General features: G+C 38.0%; 1 protein-coding gene across 39 annotated transcripts in view; it reads left to right on the forward strand.

Moving 5' to 3' along the window:
* CLASP2 (cytoplasmic linker associated protein 2) overlaps nt 1–16,943 on the forward strand; it is a 174,887-nt gene that overhangs the window by 62,492 nt on the left and 95,452 nt on the right. For all 39 annotated transcript variants that reach the window (XM_027523035.1, XM_027523017.1, XM_027523024.1 and 36 more), the window contains 2 exons: nt 11,125–11,204; nt 14,057–14,149. In XM_027523035.1, coding sequence (XP_027378836.1) covers nt 11,125–11,204; nt 14,057–14,149 — 173 coding nt within the window. The remainder of the gene's footprint in view (nt 1–11,124; nt 11,205–14,056; nt 14,150–16,943) is intronic.

Below are 16,943 nucleotides of genomic sequence, written 5' to 3' on the forward strand. Positions count from 1 at the left end.
CATTTTTTTAAATAATGTAGAGTATTCCACATTATTGATGTACCATGATTTAATAAACCATTTCAGTGTCACTGTCATTCAGGTTGTTCACAACTTAATGCCATTACTAAGAATGCAGGTCTCCATGTGCTTATATATTTGGACCTTCTGGTGCTTCTAATCTGTAGAATTGTTCTATTTGTTGTTGTTTAGTGGCTAAGTCATGTCCAACCCTTTTGCGACCCCATGGACTGTAGCCTGCCAGTCTCTTCTGAAGAGAATACTCTAGGTTACCATTTCCTTCTCTAGAAGGAAATCTGTAGAATAGACTCCTTTAAATAAGGTTGCTTGTGTTTCATTTTAATAAAGACATTATTTTACCTTCTCCAGCATTGAATAGAACAGCTTCATTAATTGTCATTTTGGTGAATGACATTTGGTGAATGTCATTTGGTACCGCTTTCTTTTAATTTGCATCCACCTGTCCAGCCAGGCAGCAGTGAGCAAATATTTACTGAAAGCTTTTTCAGTGTGCTGCTACTTTTTTAATCTCTAGGAAATATCAGGGAACGGAACCAAGACCTGTCCTCCTAGAGTTTATATTCCAGTTAAATTTGGAATATTTGAATTTATTAATGGGAATTAGCATATTCTCTTGTACGAGTTATAATTTATTATTTTCCCATTTTTAAAAATTGGAATGTTTTATCTTCTCAACAGTTTGTTACAATTTTAAAAATATTAGGCCTTTTATGCTCTTATTATAAGTCACAAATATTTCCTCAGTCTCTCTTTTGTCTGTGGCATTTTTATATCAAAATTTTAAAATTTTGTTTTGGTAGGTAAAATATCTGTCCTTTTTTTTACTTCCAAATTTCCTATCTTGTATAAGGACGATTTTGAGCAGTCCCAAAAGTTTATACAAATAGTCTAATTTATTCTAAAACATAAAATTATTTTATGTTTAGTTCATTCAGTATATCTGAAATTCTTTTGTATAAGGTGACAGTATATTCATTTTAATTTTCTCCTCAAGCATGGACAAGTTATTGTCTTTACAATTAGATGAAACATTCTTTACTCCATTGACTTGCGATAACTGCTAACTGTGGATTTTGATTCCTGTTGTTTCTTTCCTTTTTCCCTGATGTTAATCCATACTTACTGTAGCTTTTAGTGAGCTAGAATTTATGTAGTTTTTTTTTTTAATGTAGCTTTTATTATGAAAAATTTTTAGCATATAGCAAAGTTGGCATACCACAAATAATCATCACCCAGATTTAACAATTAGCATTTTGCCATATTTGTTTTAATCATCTCCATATAGATATATTCCCATAAATACTTTTTTCAAAACTTAACAGTTGGAAAGTAAATTGTCAACATCAGAACATTACAGCCATAAGTATTTAATATGAATCTTCTAATTCTTAAAAATGTCTTCCTTATAACCATAATACCATTATCATATGCTGGAATAGTTCATAGTAATTTGTATAAAACAATTCCCTTACCAATTTTTATACCACAACATTGGCTTTTTTAAAAAAGAGTCTAAGCCAGTTGTCTTTTAAGATTTTCCCATATTGTGGATTTGTCTTGATTTCTCTGTGGTGATATTTAACTTGTTCCTTTAAGCCCTTTTATTTTCTGTAAATTTATTCTTTTAAATTATACACCTCCTTTTAAGCACTTCCATTGTATACTCAAATTTTCTCAAATATCCTAAGAATATTTTCAAAGAACAAGTGATTCTGTGGGGCCTGAAAGAAAAATATACTGTTTCTTAGTTCAGGAATGCCCTCTTCTGTTGGTATCGTGAAATGCAACCTCTTTTCTAATAAATACAAGGGGGTTTTCTATTATACTTCTGATTCTATGACACCTTCTTGTTTCAGGAGAACCCTTATCTTCTCTTCCTTTATCCACCAGGCTTTGAAGGGATACCCACCTCATCTAGATGCTACTTATCCCTGGTTCTGCAAGGAACCGTACTTGATACCTGCGTGCTCCTCCGCCGGGATCCTCCTCTTCCATACAAATTCCTCATATTTTCTCTCCAGCAAGGGCTCTGTAGTTGACATTGCTGGTTTTAGGATGTTTATATTCCCCATTTATTTATAATGGGACAATTGAAGTTTGAAGTGAGAACGTGTATAACAAGTTATGTGCTCTGGGCAGTTTTGTTTTCCTTTTTGGTCTTTCTCTGCGTTTTGGAGTATTTCGTAGAACATTTGATTTGAAATTGGATGACTACCATTTTACCCTGCGAATCAGAATGTCTACTGTTAAGTTTTAAGATTGCTTTTTAAAAAAGTTTTAAAATTTCCTTTCAAGAGGAAATAACTTTTTTGAAATGGATAATCTGTTATCTCAGTCTTTTGTTGAATTTTAGGACATCATTATTGAATTACTTTCCCTGTTAATCTGAATCATTTCTTTGTCATCTTTCAATTTTTTTTATACATTTGTGAATCTATTTTTGAGGTTTGTATTGTGTCTATCCCTGCACTAAAACCTAATTGTCATCTTCATCTTAGTTTTGTAAGTCTTGATTTCTGGTTGGGCAAGTACTTCTACCTTTTACTTATAAGGATTGTTTCAACAGTTCTTGGCCCATTGGTCTTCCAAATAGATTTTAGAATCAGCTTGACAGTTTCCACAAAAAGTCCTGTTTGAGGCTTGATTATGGCAGTAGTTTGGGAGGACTGGACATCTTTATGATACTGAGATTTCCTGTCCATGAACACAGAGTATCTATCCACTAATTTTAGGGTTCTTTAATGTCTCATTAAAATTTAATCGTTCTTCCCCTCACAATTTTTCTTTTTTTTTTTTTTGTTTGGTTTGGTTTATTTCTAGTACCTGAAAACGTTTCTCTTTTATAGAAAAACATAATATTTTGTTAAGTTATAAAACTTTATTGAAAAAAAATTTTAAAGGCGTGAGTAAATGGACATGCTACTACATTCCTGGATAGGAAAACAGTATTACAAAGATGTTAAGTCCTCCCCAGATTCATCAGCAGAGTCGATGCATTTTCTTTTCTTTTAAATAGAAGTGTATTTGACATATAAGATTAGTTTTAGTTCTACCACATAATAATTCAAGATTTGTATATATTGCAAAATGAGCAGCATAATAAGTCGAGTTAACATCTTTTACCATACATAATTGCAGAACGTTTTTTTTCTTGTGATAAGAACTTTTGATATTTACTCTCTCAGCAACTTTTTTTTTTAACTTAGTTTTATTTATTTATTTTGCTGTGCTTACTTGCAGCGTGTGGGGTCTAGTTCCCTGACCAGGGATCGAACCTGGGCCCCATGCATTGGGAGCTCAGAGTCTTAGCCATTAGACTACCAGGGAAGTCCCACAACTTTCAAATATGCAATATAATATTAACTGTAGTCAGCATACTGTACTTTGCATTCCATGACTTAATTTATTTTATAATTGGAAGTTTGTATCTTTTTACTCCCTTCGCCTATTTCATCTACCCCTTGCCTCTAGAAACCACCAATCTGGTCTCTGTATCTGTGCTTTTTTTTTAGTTCACAAATGGCAAGATCATACTGTATTTGTCACTCAGAGTAATTGCCCTCAAGGTTCCTCAGTATAGTATTTTTTAATTTAAAATTTCTAACTTTGTTGCTTGAAGCATGGAAATTAAATTAATTATATTTTGATTTTACAACTAGACACCTAGATAAAGTTTAATTTTTAGATGATTTTACTATATATTGTTTTGAGCTTTTTATCTACCCCAAAGTTTGGTAAATTATAGCCAACAGCCAAATATGTCCTTGCTATCTGATTTAAGAAATAAAGGTTTATTGAAATGTAGCCACACTCATTCATTTGTGAAGAGTTGAGTAATTGCACCACACTCCGTGAGGCCTAAAATATTTTTTATCTGGCCCTTTTCAGAAAAAAAAGCCAACCTCTTATTTAGATAAGCAGACCATCCTTAGGTAATGTTTTGTTTTCTTCATTTTCAGTGCATTGACTTTTTACACTTGTGTTCTTATTTAAAGATTAATCTTCCTAAGTGCACAATTAGATTTACAGTTCTTTTAAAACTTTGAGGATATTAACGTACTCTCTGGCTCCCACTGTTGCTTTGGAGAAGTCTGTTCTGTTCTAGGTGATCTCTTCTTTCTCTGGTGACTGACTCTTTGGTGTTCTGCAGTTACACCACAGAGTTCTAGGCGTGGGTTTCTTTTTCATTGTCTTGTTTGGGTTATGATGTGCATCCTGACTCTATAGATTGCTGGTTTTCATGAATCTTGAAAGTTCACAGCCATTATCTTTTTGTGAACATTTCCATTCTCTCTCTCTGAGGCACTCCGATTAGATAGAGATTAGAACTTCTCGTGCTGTCCTCCGCGTCTTTTCATATACTTGCGTTTCCCTGTTTCTTTTGGCCACATTCTGAGTAGTTTATTCAGGTGTATCTTCTAGTTCTCTAAATATTTCTTTTGTTTAATCTTTCGGTCAAAGTTGGTTTTGTTTTGTTTTAATTTAAATAGTTGTAATACTGCATTCTCCTCCCCCCCAAATTATCTGTTTATTCCTGTTATCTTTTGTTGATTGGCATCTTTGTGATTCTATCCATATTATTTCTTTAAGCATTATACCCTCATCTACTAATATTCTGTAGTCTGTAACTTGGAGAAGGAAATGGCAACCCACTCCAGTGTTCTTGCCTGGAGAATCCCAGGGACGGGGGAGCCTGGTGGGCTGCCGTCTATGGGGTCGCACAGAGTCGGACACGACTGAAGCGACTTAGCAGGCTGTAACTAGGCAGTTCTCATATCTACACTTCTAAAATTCTGTTCTCTGTTCCCTATGACTTAGTTCACAATGGTTTGCCCTCTTGTGTACAGTCATCCCCCAGTATCTATGAGCGTTGGTTCCAGGACCCACCACAAATACCCACGTCATCGGATACTCAGGTCCCCTAGTCAGTCCTCCCTATTTGCAATTCTGCACCCATGGATTCAGCAAACCATGCATTATGTAGTACTGCATTATTTATCTTAAAAAATCCTAGAGTAATTCCTTTGTGGTTCAGTGGTTAGGACTTTATGCTTTCACTGCCATGGGTCCAAGTTCAGTCCCTGGTTGGGAAACTAAGATCCTGCATGCCATGCAGACAAAAAAATAAGTAAATAAAACAAAGTGTAGACCTCAGTATTTTTAAAAAACTAAATTCTAAAAAACTATATGTAAGTGGACCCTTGCAGTTCAATTCTGTTTTGTTCAAGGATTCAACATATTTGAACTTTGATTGTCAGTTCATTGCTTGAACTTGGTCCTTCAATTGAATTGGTCCTTCAGGTCCAAATTGAAGGTTCTAGAAGCTTTCCTCAGAGGAAATTTATTTATGCTACACACTAGAGAATCACCAGATAGGGACCCCTTCAGCCTACCCTAGGTCTTGTCTCAACTAGAATTCTCAGTTACTCCTCTCCACCTCTTTCCTGGGAAGTTCACTTTTCAATAGGGAAAGCTGCAAAATTGTATTATAAAATGAGCAACTGTCAGCAATGAAAGCAGCTTTTATAGCTCTCTGTGCAGTCTGCTGCAGCTTGCCCTCTAACCACAGTAATTCACATGTCTCCCACATACAAAACGGTACTCGTGGACATTTCCCAGAAGTCTCATCCTAATTATACCATTGGCTTAAAGTCCATCATCTTGTGATCTGCCTCAGGTCCAGGTGCATGTGAGCCTCTGGGTGGCTTCTGTCCATCCTAAGGCCTCTGAACTAAAGAGACATCTACTTACACCCCACGTAGTCAACATGTGACGGTGGTACCGGCATGGAAAAACCGTAATAGACACTCTCATTTAAAAAGGGGAGGAACAGGAACGTCCTAACAGTCACTGATCTGTAGCATTTTGAAGTCCTGCAGGAATCTGCGGTCAGGTTCCCTTACCTCAGGCATCGTGAATGTTCCGTCAAGAAGGTTTCATTCTCTCTTTGGGTATGCTTCTCTGAACCATTGTTTTCCTCTGTTGTTGGTTGCGCCCTGGACCCTCGGCTCTGCCCCCCAAAATCTTTTCTTCTTTTGCCTAGAAGTGTCTTATGTTTTCAGCTGAGTATCTTTTTCAGCCTACTTCCCTTAGAAAGTTGAGGATCCAGAAAGCTCTTCTGTCTTTTCATAGCACTCTTCAAAAGCATCAATGGTTGTTTCATTAGCGTAATTCTCTTGAAAAATGATGGATGTTTTATGAATTTTATCAAGGTTCATGCCATACTTCCTTCCATGTTGTTTTTCCTGCATTTATCTTTCTCTTCAGTGCTAGTCGCTTCATTGTAGCGTGGGAGGAACCTGCCTCTTTCCACCTCTGAGACTTTGCTCGCCTTGCTCCTGTATCTAAAACATGCTACTTTACCCTTGGCTTAATTCACCTTTGTATCCTTAGTAGTTAAGGACTGGCAAGCATGAAGTTTTCTCTTTATACTTGAACCTCTAGAAGTAGTATTTGGGGATTTCTGAGAGTGCCTGCTCTAGCCAGTCTGGCACACGAGAAGCCATGCTGTCTCCTGACGGTACCCCTAATCGCCCTTCCCCTCCCTGTGCCTCCCAGTGCAAGTGATTACCAGCTTAGAGTAGATTCTGGAGCAGGGGTCAGCAGACTGTAGTACACAGGCCAAGTCCAGCCAGCTGTCTGTCTTTATTTCACCTATGAGCTAAGAATGTTTTCTACATCTTTAAATGACTAATAATATTCAAAAGAAGAATAATATTGTATGACATGTGAAAACTGTATCAAATTCAAATTGCAGTAGTCTGCAAGTAGAGCTTTATTGGAATACAGCCTTGTTCACTCTTTACATATTGTCTGTGGCTGCTTTTAGGCTATAATGGCAATTATAGTTGAGAAATTGCAACAGAAACCACATGGCCCCCAGAGTCTAAAATATTTACTCTCTAGTCCTTTACAGAAAAAAAATTACTGACCTCTGTTTTAAAGTGGTTAGACAACTGTGCGGGCTTCCCTTGTAGGTCAGTTGGTAAAGAATCTGCCTACAGTGCAGGAGACCTGGGTTCGATTCCCAGGTCGGGAAGATCCCCTGGAGAAGGAAATGGCAACCCACTCCAGTATTCTTGCCTGGAGAATCCCATGGACAGAGGAGCCTGGCGAGCTATAGTCCATGGGATCACAAGAGTCAGACACGACTTAGCAACCAAACCACCACCACCACCGCTAGACAACTGGGCAAAGCTCTTCTTTTCTGTTTCAGCTCATTAACGTTCTCTGGTGTGATTGTTAACCCAGTTACGTTTGAAAGAGCTTTAGTCAATTTGGAAGCCAGCTTTGCTTGTCCCTTCAGCCCAACCTTTACCTGTGCTCCTGCTTTCAAACTTAATTTATCTAAATACGTCTCCTTGGTGTGCATGCCCATTCTCCTTTTCTTGCAGTAATATTTGACATGAAAGCCCATTACTCTTTTTTACTTCCTTCTGTGTAGTTATTTCCTTGCTGGTGCTAAAGGGATTTTGTGGTATGTTTAGGTGAACTTTTTAAAGTTGTATCAGAAGATGAAATGTTGAATGTGAAATGAAACAATTGATTCAACAGTTTATTTCCTATGCAGAGATCCTCTTCCTATAATACTTTGTAGGCCAAACACTCAAAATGAAGGTGAGGAAAAAGATTAGGCAAACTAGGTTTATAAAAAGGTCTCCTTATAAGACATGTGAGGTGTAAGAAAGGTTAGAATGCAGAGCTCAGCATGGCCTCTATCTTCGCACTATTAGCAGCACTTCTGCTTAACCACAGTGCTTCTCAGAAGTAAGAGTAAGGTAGATTAGGGTCAGCTATTCAAACTATGTAAATTCTTACCAATATTCGTGTCCAGGTTTAGAGACCTAACTGTCATATCTGAGATAGTCCTAAGGCTGATTTGTCTCTGTATCTCTGCAGGACTTCTTTTTTAAAATTTACGTGTTTGGCTGCACCGGGTCTTAAATGTGGCTCATGGGATCTTCTGGCTGTAGTATGTGAACTCTCCTTATAGCATGTGGGATCTAGTTCCCTGACCAGGGATTGAACCTGGGCCCCCTGCATTGGGAGCACAGAGACTTAGCCACTGGACCACCAGGGAAGTCCCTCTTGTGTCAGACTTCTAAAAGCCATTTAATTTCTGCTCCCCCTCTATTGTCCACTAGCTTATTTGACCCTACTCATAATAAGACAGAATTTACTGCATAATCAAGACATTATGATTGGAGTAAAAATTGTGACTTTCAAACTTAGACTTTCCTATGTATGTCTTTAGTCATTGGCACTGGCCTTATCAGGGTTTAGTCAGATTCTCTGCATTCCCTTGAGGCCTTTGGCATTTGTTGTGGCTGGCGGGCTGATGTATGGGCATTAGCATTCTGTTGTACATATGACACTTGAGTAAATTGCATATACACTGTGATGACTCTTCATACTGCACTCCCCCTTCGCATCTCCATTTGTCAGTAGAACTTTCTGCTTTGCATTCTTGAGCACACTAAGGATAACTGGCTGTGCTGTGGTGTTTCTGTGCAGGTCTCCTGTACCAGCTGGGATGTATACTTTACAGGAGTCAGATATTGGTTCTCAGACTTCCCTAATGGTTGCTCAGTTGCTCTTAATATTGTAACAAAGTATTTTGCAAGAAATGGTATTAACATATAAAGGAACAAAATATATTAATAATTGTGGAAAGAAAGTTGTTATGAAAACTGTGTTGAATGTTTAGGAACTACTGGATAAGGTTGTTACTCAGTTGCTCAGTTGTGACTCTTTGCAATCCCACGGCTGCAGCACAGCAGGCTTCTCTGTCCTTCACCATCTCCTGGAGTTTGCTGAAACTCATGCCCATTGAGTTGGTAAGGCCATCAAACCATCTCGTCCTCTGTCGTCCCCTTCTCCTCCTGCCTTCAGTCTTTCCCAGCATCAGGGTCTTTACTGATAAGTTGGCTGTTCGCATCAGGTGGCCAAACTATCGGAGCTTTAGCTTCAGTGTCAGTCCTTCCAATGAATAGTCAGGGTTGATTTCCTTTAGGATTGACTGGTTGGATCTCCTTGCAGTCCACGTGATTCTCAAGAGTCTTCTCCAACACCACAGTTCAAAAGCATCAATTCTTGAGTGCTCAGCCTTCTTTATGGTCCAACTCTCACATCTGTACATGACTACTGGAAAAATGATAGGTTTGACTATATGCACCTTTGTCTGCAAACTAATGTCTGCTTTTTAATACACTGTCTAGGTTTGTCCTTGTTTTCTTCCAAGGAGCAAACATCTTATAATTTCATGGCTTCAATCACTGTCTGCAGTGATTTTGGAGCCCAAGAAAATAAAGTCTCTCACTGTTTCCATTGTTTCCCCATCTATTTGCCATGAAGTGATGGGACTAGATGCCATAATCTTCATTTTTTGAATGTTGACTTTTAAGCCAGCTTTTTCACTCTCCTCTTTCACCTTCATCAAGAGGCTCTTTAGTTCCTCTTCACTTTCTGCTGTTAAGGTGGTATCATCTTCATATCTGAGGTTATTGATATTTCTCCCAGCAGTCTTGATTCCAGCTTGTGAATCATCCAGCCTGGCATTTTGCATGATGTATTCTGCATAGAAGTTAAATGAGCAGGGTTACAATATACAGCCTTGATGTACTCCTTTCCCAATTTGGAACCAGTCTGTTTTTCCATGTCCAGTACTAATTGTTGCTTCTTGACCTACATACAGATTTCTCAGAAGGCGGGTAAGGTGGTCTGGTATTCCCATCTCTTGAATTTTTCACAGTTTGTTGTGATCCACACCATCTAGCATTGTCAAGGAAGCAGAAGTAGATGTTTTTCTGGCATTCTCTTGCTGTTTCTATGATCCAGTAGATGTTGGCTATTTGAACTCTGGTTCTCCTACGTTTTCTAAATCCAGTTTGAACATCTGGAAGTTCTCGGTTCACATACTGTTGAAGCCTAGCTTGAAGGATTTTGAGCATTACCTTGCTAGCATGTGAAACAAGTGCAATTGAACGGTAGTTTGAACATTCTTTGGCCTTGCCCTTCTTTGGAATTGGCATGAAAACTTACCTTTTCCAGTCCTGTGGCCACTGCTGCTAAATTTGCTGGCATACTGAATACAGCACTTTAACAGCAGCGTCTTTTAGGATTTCAAATAGCTCAGCTATAATTCCATAACATCCACTAGCTTTGGTCGTTGTGATGCTTTTAAGGCCCACTTGACTCCACACTGCAGAATGTCTGGCTCTAGGTCAGTGATCACACCATCGTGATTATCTGGGTCGTGAAGATCTTTTTTGTACAGTTCTTCTGTGTATTCTTGCCATCTCTTCTTAATATCTTCTGCTTCTGTTAGGTCCATATCATTTCTGTCCCTTATTGTGTCCATCTTTGCATGAAATGTTCCCTTGGTATCTCTGATTTTCTTGGAGAGATCTCTAGTCTTTCCCATTCTATTGTTTTCCTCTATTTCTTTGTATTGATCGCTGAGGAAGGCTTTCTTACCTCTTCTTGCTGTTCTTTGGAACTCTGCAGTCTAGTGGGTATTTCTTTTCCTTTAGCTTCTCTTCTTTTCTCAGCTATTTCTCAGACAACCATTTTGCATTTCTTTTTAGGTTAATTAGTGGCTTTTAAGTAAGTACTGCCTACTGAGTTTACTTTTTGATTGTGTATATACAGTAAGAGATCTCTATATATGTTTGAAGTTAATTTGAAGACCCTCATTTTTTTCACATTTGCTTTCCTGAGCACTGCAGCACACATGGATCCTTTATCTCACTTATTTGCCATCAATAGTGACATTGTCGCTTAAACTGTTCCTCTTTTTAAATGTTTATCCTTTTACCTGTATTTCTTGTGTCCTTGCTGTTTCGTTGAATGAAGGGTGAGAGGGTTTGTATAGTTTGGATTCTTTTACCAGCCTCGTCTAGTATCTTATAGAGAGTTAATCAACTACTACTAAGTACCTTCTCTTTTCTGAGAAGTTGAAGAGTTTTTAATGTCTTCTTGTAAAATGGAATGTCTCAAAATTATGCCTTTTTCATATCAAAAGTTAATTTTTTCATGGCATTCATGGTGCTAAAATGCTTAAAAGTAAACTTAAAAAAATTTTTTTTTCTTTTTAATTATCAGGTGCTTCTAAGGAAGGAGGTGCTGGAGCAGTTGATGAGGATGATTTTATAAAAGCTTTTACAGATGTCCCTTCTGTTCAGGTAAGGGTACCAGTAATGTAGCATTCCCCATTCATATTCTATGTTATAATCACTTGTTTTTGTCCGTTTTTTCAAATCTTTTTTTTTTCTGAATTGACTGCATAAATAAAATACTTGACTTACTATTATCAAATTATTATTTATTGGTACATTTGGATGTTCAAGTGATTTTTCAGTGAGGCTGAGATAAAATTAAATCCATATCGTTGAGTCATATTACATTACAGTGTCTCAGTATATCCACTGTTTTTTTTAAAGGTGCTTGTAAACAGTGTTCTTTCATTTTTTCCCCCCTATCTTTTTGTCTGCTTCATCTATTTCTCCTCTACAGCTGCATCCTTCTTTATTTGACTGTTGAATATTTGAGATTTCTTAAGGGTTTAGTTTTAGGCCTCTCTTCTTACTCTCCATTTTCTTACTAAGTCACTTCCTTCAAATCTATGGCTTTAGTTCCTGCCTTTACATAGATAATGCTTAGTTTTTTATCTCTAAGCCAGACGTCTCTTTATTGTGAAAGTAATTTTTCCACCTATTGTTTCTTTACATCTCCTTTTAGATGTCTCTGAGGCATCTCAGGTTCAACCTGTGCACAACTGGATTCATGATCTTCTCCTTTCAAATGTACTCTTTCAGGATTTCATGTGGAAGCCATTACTGAAACAGTTACAAAATCCAGACACCTAGAAATTATTCCTACTGATTGCTAACTTAGCAGGGAAAGCAGGAGGCAGGAAAGGCTTAGACACTCCATTGATCCTTCTCTAACAGAATGTTATCTGGTCCCCCTCTGACCTCTTCCACCTTGTCTCATGCCTTGCTGCTGTTGGTATTCTTGTTTCTGGCAAGTTTCGTTTCGTTTTAAGTAAAAGGGGAATTTAATGGCTGATGAAAGTGAAAAACATAACCAGGGCCATTTTGAGGTATCCATGTATACCACTCAGATGGTATCCAGAACCCTGTTCTTTGTTAGGTCTTATTTCTGGACCCTTCTACATTGTCTTCCCTTGCAGTCAGCAATATGGCTATAGCTGTTCAAGCCTCAGACCCTCACTACACTCTGTCTCTTCTCCTGGTTGACCATGTAAAACTTGTATTTCATTCTAATCGAACTGATTTGGGTCACATGCCCACTTCTGAACCTTGACTGTGATGTAGAGAAATCCTGTGTACTGACTGACTTAGGCCTGGGTCCCTGGTTCTTTGCCTGGTTTCCTTTGCACTCTTTACTACTGTACTTGGCCTTCTCTCAGTTTCTTTCAGGGCTTTGGCACATGCTGTTCACTGATCTCTGTTTTGTCTGATGATATCTGCCCCAGTTTATGTTTGACTTTCCTCACTGGTTCACTTCCCTCTTATATGTACACTTTCATGACAGTGTGTAATTCTCCTTGGTGGTACTTTCTATTTGTAATTTCATATTTTATATAATTTGATTAATTCTTTTCTCTTTTGACTAGATTATATGCTGCTGAGACAAAAACCATGCCTATTTTTTGGTAACCATAGTGTCCTTTATGCCTAGAATACTGCATCCTTGTTATGTGAACACTTGTTAAGTTAGTGAAAGGTGTTTGGCAGTTAGCTCCTGAGGGAAACAAAGTGAGCATCTCTCCTGGCTGCTGTCTAGCATGGACAGGGGTGGAGGAGGTATTAACCTAAAACAAATACGTATCAACATATGAATGCAATTTAGTTCAGTTCAGTTCAGTCGCTCAGTCGTGTCTGACTCTTTGTGACCCCATGGACTGCAGCATGCCAGGCTTCCCTGTCCATCACCAACTCCTGGAATTTACTCAAGCTCACATCCATTGAGTCGGTGAGCCATCCAACCATTTCATCCTCTGTTGTCCCCTTCTGTTTCCCAGCATCAGAGTCTTTTCAAATGAGTCAGTTGTTCACATCAGGTGACCAAAGGATTGGAGTTTCAGCTTCTGCATCAGTCCTTCCAATGAATATTCAGGACTGATTTCCTTTAGGATTGACTGGTTGGATCTCATTGCAGTCCAAGGGACTCTCGAGAGTCTTCTCCAACACCACAGTTCAAAAGCATCAATTCTTCGGCACTGAGCCTTCTTTATAGTCCAACTCTCACATCCATCCATGACTACTGGAAAAACCATAGCCTTGACTAGACGGACCTTTGTTGACAAAGTAATGTCTCTGCTTTTTAATATACTGTCTAGGTTGGATAACCTTTCTTCCAAGGAGTAAGCGTCTTTTAATTTCATGGCTGCAGTCACCATCTGCAGTGATTTTGGAGCCCCCCAAAATAAAGTCAACCACTGTTTCCCCATCTATTTGCCATGAAGTGATAGGACTGGATGGAGAAGGAAATGGCAACCCACTCCAGTATTCTTGCCTGGAGAATCCCAGGGACTGGGGAGCCTGTTGGGCTGCCGTCTGTGGGGTCGCACAGAGTCGGACACGACTGAAGCAACTTAGCAGCAGATAGGACTGGATGCCATGATCTTAGTTTTCTGAATGTTGAGCTTGAAGCTAACTTTTTCACTCTCTATGAAATCAATAGATTTGTTATATACCTGAAGTCATTTAGAGGAATCCTTCCTATTTTTACTAATCTGTAGGATATTTGTATTTCATTTTTAAATGACAAAGCATTTCAAGAGTGTATTTGAAGTTACTTATGAGTGGAGAAAATACCCTTAACTAGGTAACTGGTAAGGAAGATAAAGTATTTTATTTTATTATTGTTTGTAATGTATTTCCATTCTTCATTTTAAAAATGGTGCTAAAATGGGAAAAATACTGTTAAATGATTATTTTAAACATCAGGGCATCATTTTGTTGTGGCAAGAAATATTAATGTTATCATTTTGCATCTTTTCTTTAAGATCTATTCTAGTCGAGAACTTGAAGAAACGTTAAATAAAATCAGGGAAATTTTGTCAGATGACAAACACGACTGGGATCAGCGTGCCAATGCAGTAAGTGTTCTATTTTTTATTTTCTTCTCTCTCTCTTTCCTCCCCACCCCGCCGCCACCCCAGTGTTCTTTTTCAAAAACTTGGAAATTTAGTAGTAGTACTATCTGGTATTTGCTTGTGAAATAAAGTCTGATAAGTAGTATTTCACTCTGGAAAACAAATTGAGATATTAGGCCTTTTTCAGGGTGCATTTTTTTCTGTTTTGCTGTTCAGGAAGAGTCTTTCTCATCCATTTGTTACTGTCTCCACCTGTGTTACTTGTTGAGCTTCCCTGATGCCCCAGTGCCGTGGCTTTCCTTTGGGTTACATAGTTGTGGAGTAAAGGGAACCCTTGGGCACTTTTGGTAGGAATCTAAATTCATAGGGATGGCATTAAATCTGTAGATTGCTTTCGTAGTATGGCCATTTAACAATATTCATTCTTCCAGTCCAAGAGCATGGGATAGCTTTTCATGTCTTTGATTCATCTACAGTTTCCTTCATCAGTGTGTTATGTTTCTTAGTGAATGTCTTTTACCTCCTTGGTCAGGTTTATTCCTAGGTGTGTGTGTATGTAATATATATGTAATGAAAGTGTTAGTCCCTCAGTTGTATCCAATTCTTTGTGGCCCCATAGACTGTAGCCTGCCAGGCTCCTCTGTCCATGGAATTCTTCTGGCAAGAGTACTGGAGTGGGTTGCCATTTCCTTCTCCAGGGCATCTTCCCGACCCAGGGATCAAACACAGGCAGATCCTTTCCTGTCTGAGCCACCGTGGATGTGGTTTTAAAAGATTTTTTTTTTTTACTTTCTGATATTTCATTGTTAGTATAAAGAAATGCAACTGATTTCTATATGTTAATCTTGTATCCTGCTGCTTTGCTGAATCCATTTAGTAGTTGTAATCGTTTTATTGTGGCATCTCTAGGGTTTTCCAGAAAATCATGTTACTTGCATGTGATGGCAATTTTACCTCTTCCCTTCCAATTTGGATACCTTTTATTTCTTTTTCTTGTCTGATTCCTATTATTAAGAGTTTTAATAAATCTTGTGTTGAACCGAAGTGGTAGAGTGGGCATCCTTGTCTTGTTTCCGATTTTAATGGCAGTGTTTTCTGCTTTTTACCATTGAGTGTTGTTTGGGTTTGTCATGAACCATTGGCTGTGAGTTTGTCATAAATAGCTTTTATTGAGATATGTTGAGATATGTTTCTTTTATACCCACTTTAGTAAGAGTTTTTTATCATAAATGGTTGTTAAATTTTGTCAGATTCTTTTCTGCGTCTGTTGAGATGATCATATGATTTCTTTTGTTGATGTGCTGTGTCACATTTTTTGATTTGCATATGTTGAACCATCCTTGTGACCCTGGGATGAATCCAGTTTGATCAAAGTGTATGACCCTTTTCATATGTAATTGGATTCAGTTTGCTAATATTTTATTGAGGATTTTTTCATTTGTATTCATCAAAGATATTGGCCTGTAATTTTCTTTTTTGGTAGCGTCTTTGGTTTTGGTAGTAGGGTGATGGTGGCTTCATAGAATCACTTTGGGAAGGTTCCCTCTACTTTAGTTTTTTGTTTTATTTATTTATTTGACTGCACCAAGTCTTAGTTGTGACATGGGGACTCTTTTAGCTGTGGCGTGTGGGATCTAGTTACTGACCAGGGATTGAACTCAGGCCCCCTGCATTGGGAGTGCAGCATCTTAGCCATTCCACTAGGGAAGTCCCTCTTTTTGGAAGAGTTGGAGAAGGTTTGGTGTAAGTTCTTTTTTGTATGTTTGATAGAATTCCTCAGTGAAACCATCTTGTCATGGACTTCCATTTGCACGGAGCTTTTTTTAATTGCAGATTATGTAAATTTTTCATGATCAATGATCAGATTGTTCAGGTTACCTGTTAATTCTTCATTCAGTTTTGGTGGGCTGTATGTTTCTAGAAAGTAAGATGGACTTGTTCTATTTTGTGCTGTATTAACAATATTACAAAAAAAAAATAAAAAAATAAAAAAAAAACAATATTACAATAAACATCTATGCATGTGTCTATAACAGTGGTGTTTTTATTTTTGTAGGTTAAATTTTTATAGATGAGGTTGACGGGTAAAGAATAGATGATACAGTTTTATTTCAGTAGATATTGCCAAAATATTTTGAACAAAGATATTAGTCATTCATGATCTACTTAACAGTAAGAATATATGTTTTCTGTCTGGTACTGGGTTTTACTGAGTCTTAACTTTTGCCGATCTAAGGAAGGAAAATGGTGTGTCTTTGTTGTAATTTGCATTTGCTTATCACTAGTAAGGTTGAAGGCAATGGCACCCGACTCCAGTACTCTTGCCTGGAAAATCCCATGGATGGAGGAGCCTGGTAGGCCGAAGTCCATGGGGTCGCTAGGAGTCGGACACGACTGAGCGATTTCACTTTCCCTTTTCACTTTCCTGCATTGGAGAAGGAAATGGCAACCCACTCCAGTGTTCTTGCCTGGAGAATCCCAGGGACGGGGGAGCCTGGTGGGCTGCCGTCTCTGGGGTCGCACAGAGTCCGACACAACTGAAGCGACTTAGCAGCAGCAGCAGCAGCAGTAAGGTTGAACACGTTTCGTTGTATTTATTTTAGCCAATGTAATATTTGGTTGTCTTTTTTTCACTTTATTGCCATTCCTTGTGCATTGTACTGTTGTGTTGCAGATAATTTTTTCCTACCATATTGTGATTTTTTTAGTTAATCTCATTTAGATGCCTCCTGATTTCTGCTTATGATAGTTTCCCTTCTTATATATACTTAAAGTTATATAATATTCTTTCAACTAT

Source organism: Bos indicus x Bos taurus, chromosome 22 (assembly GCF_003369695.1).
Source record: "Bos indicus x Bos taurus breed Angus x Brahman F1 hybrid chromosome 22, Bos_hybrid_MaternalHap_v2.0, whole genome shotgun sequence".
Taxonomy (NCBI): Eukaryota; Metazoa; Chordata; class Mammalia; order Artiodactyla; family Bovidae; genus Bos; species Bos indicus x Bos taurus.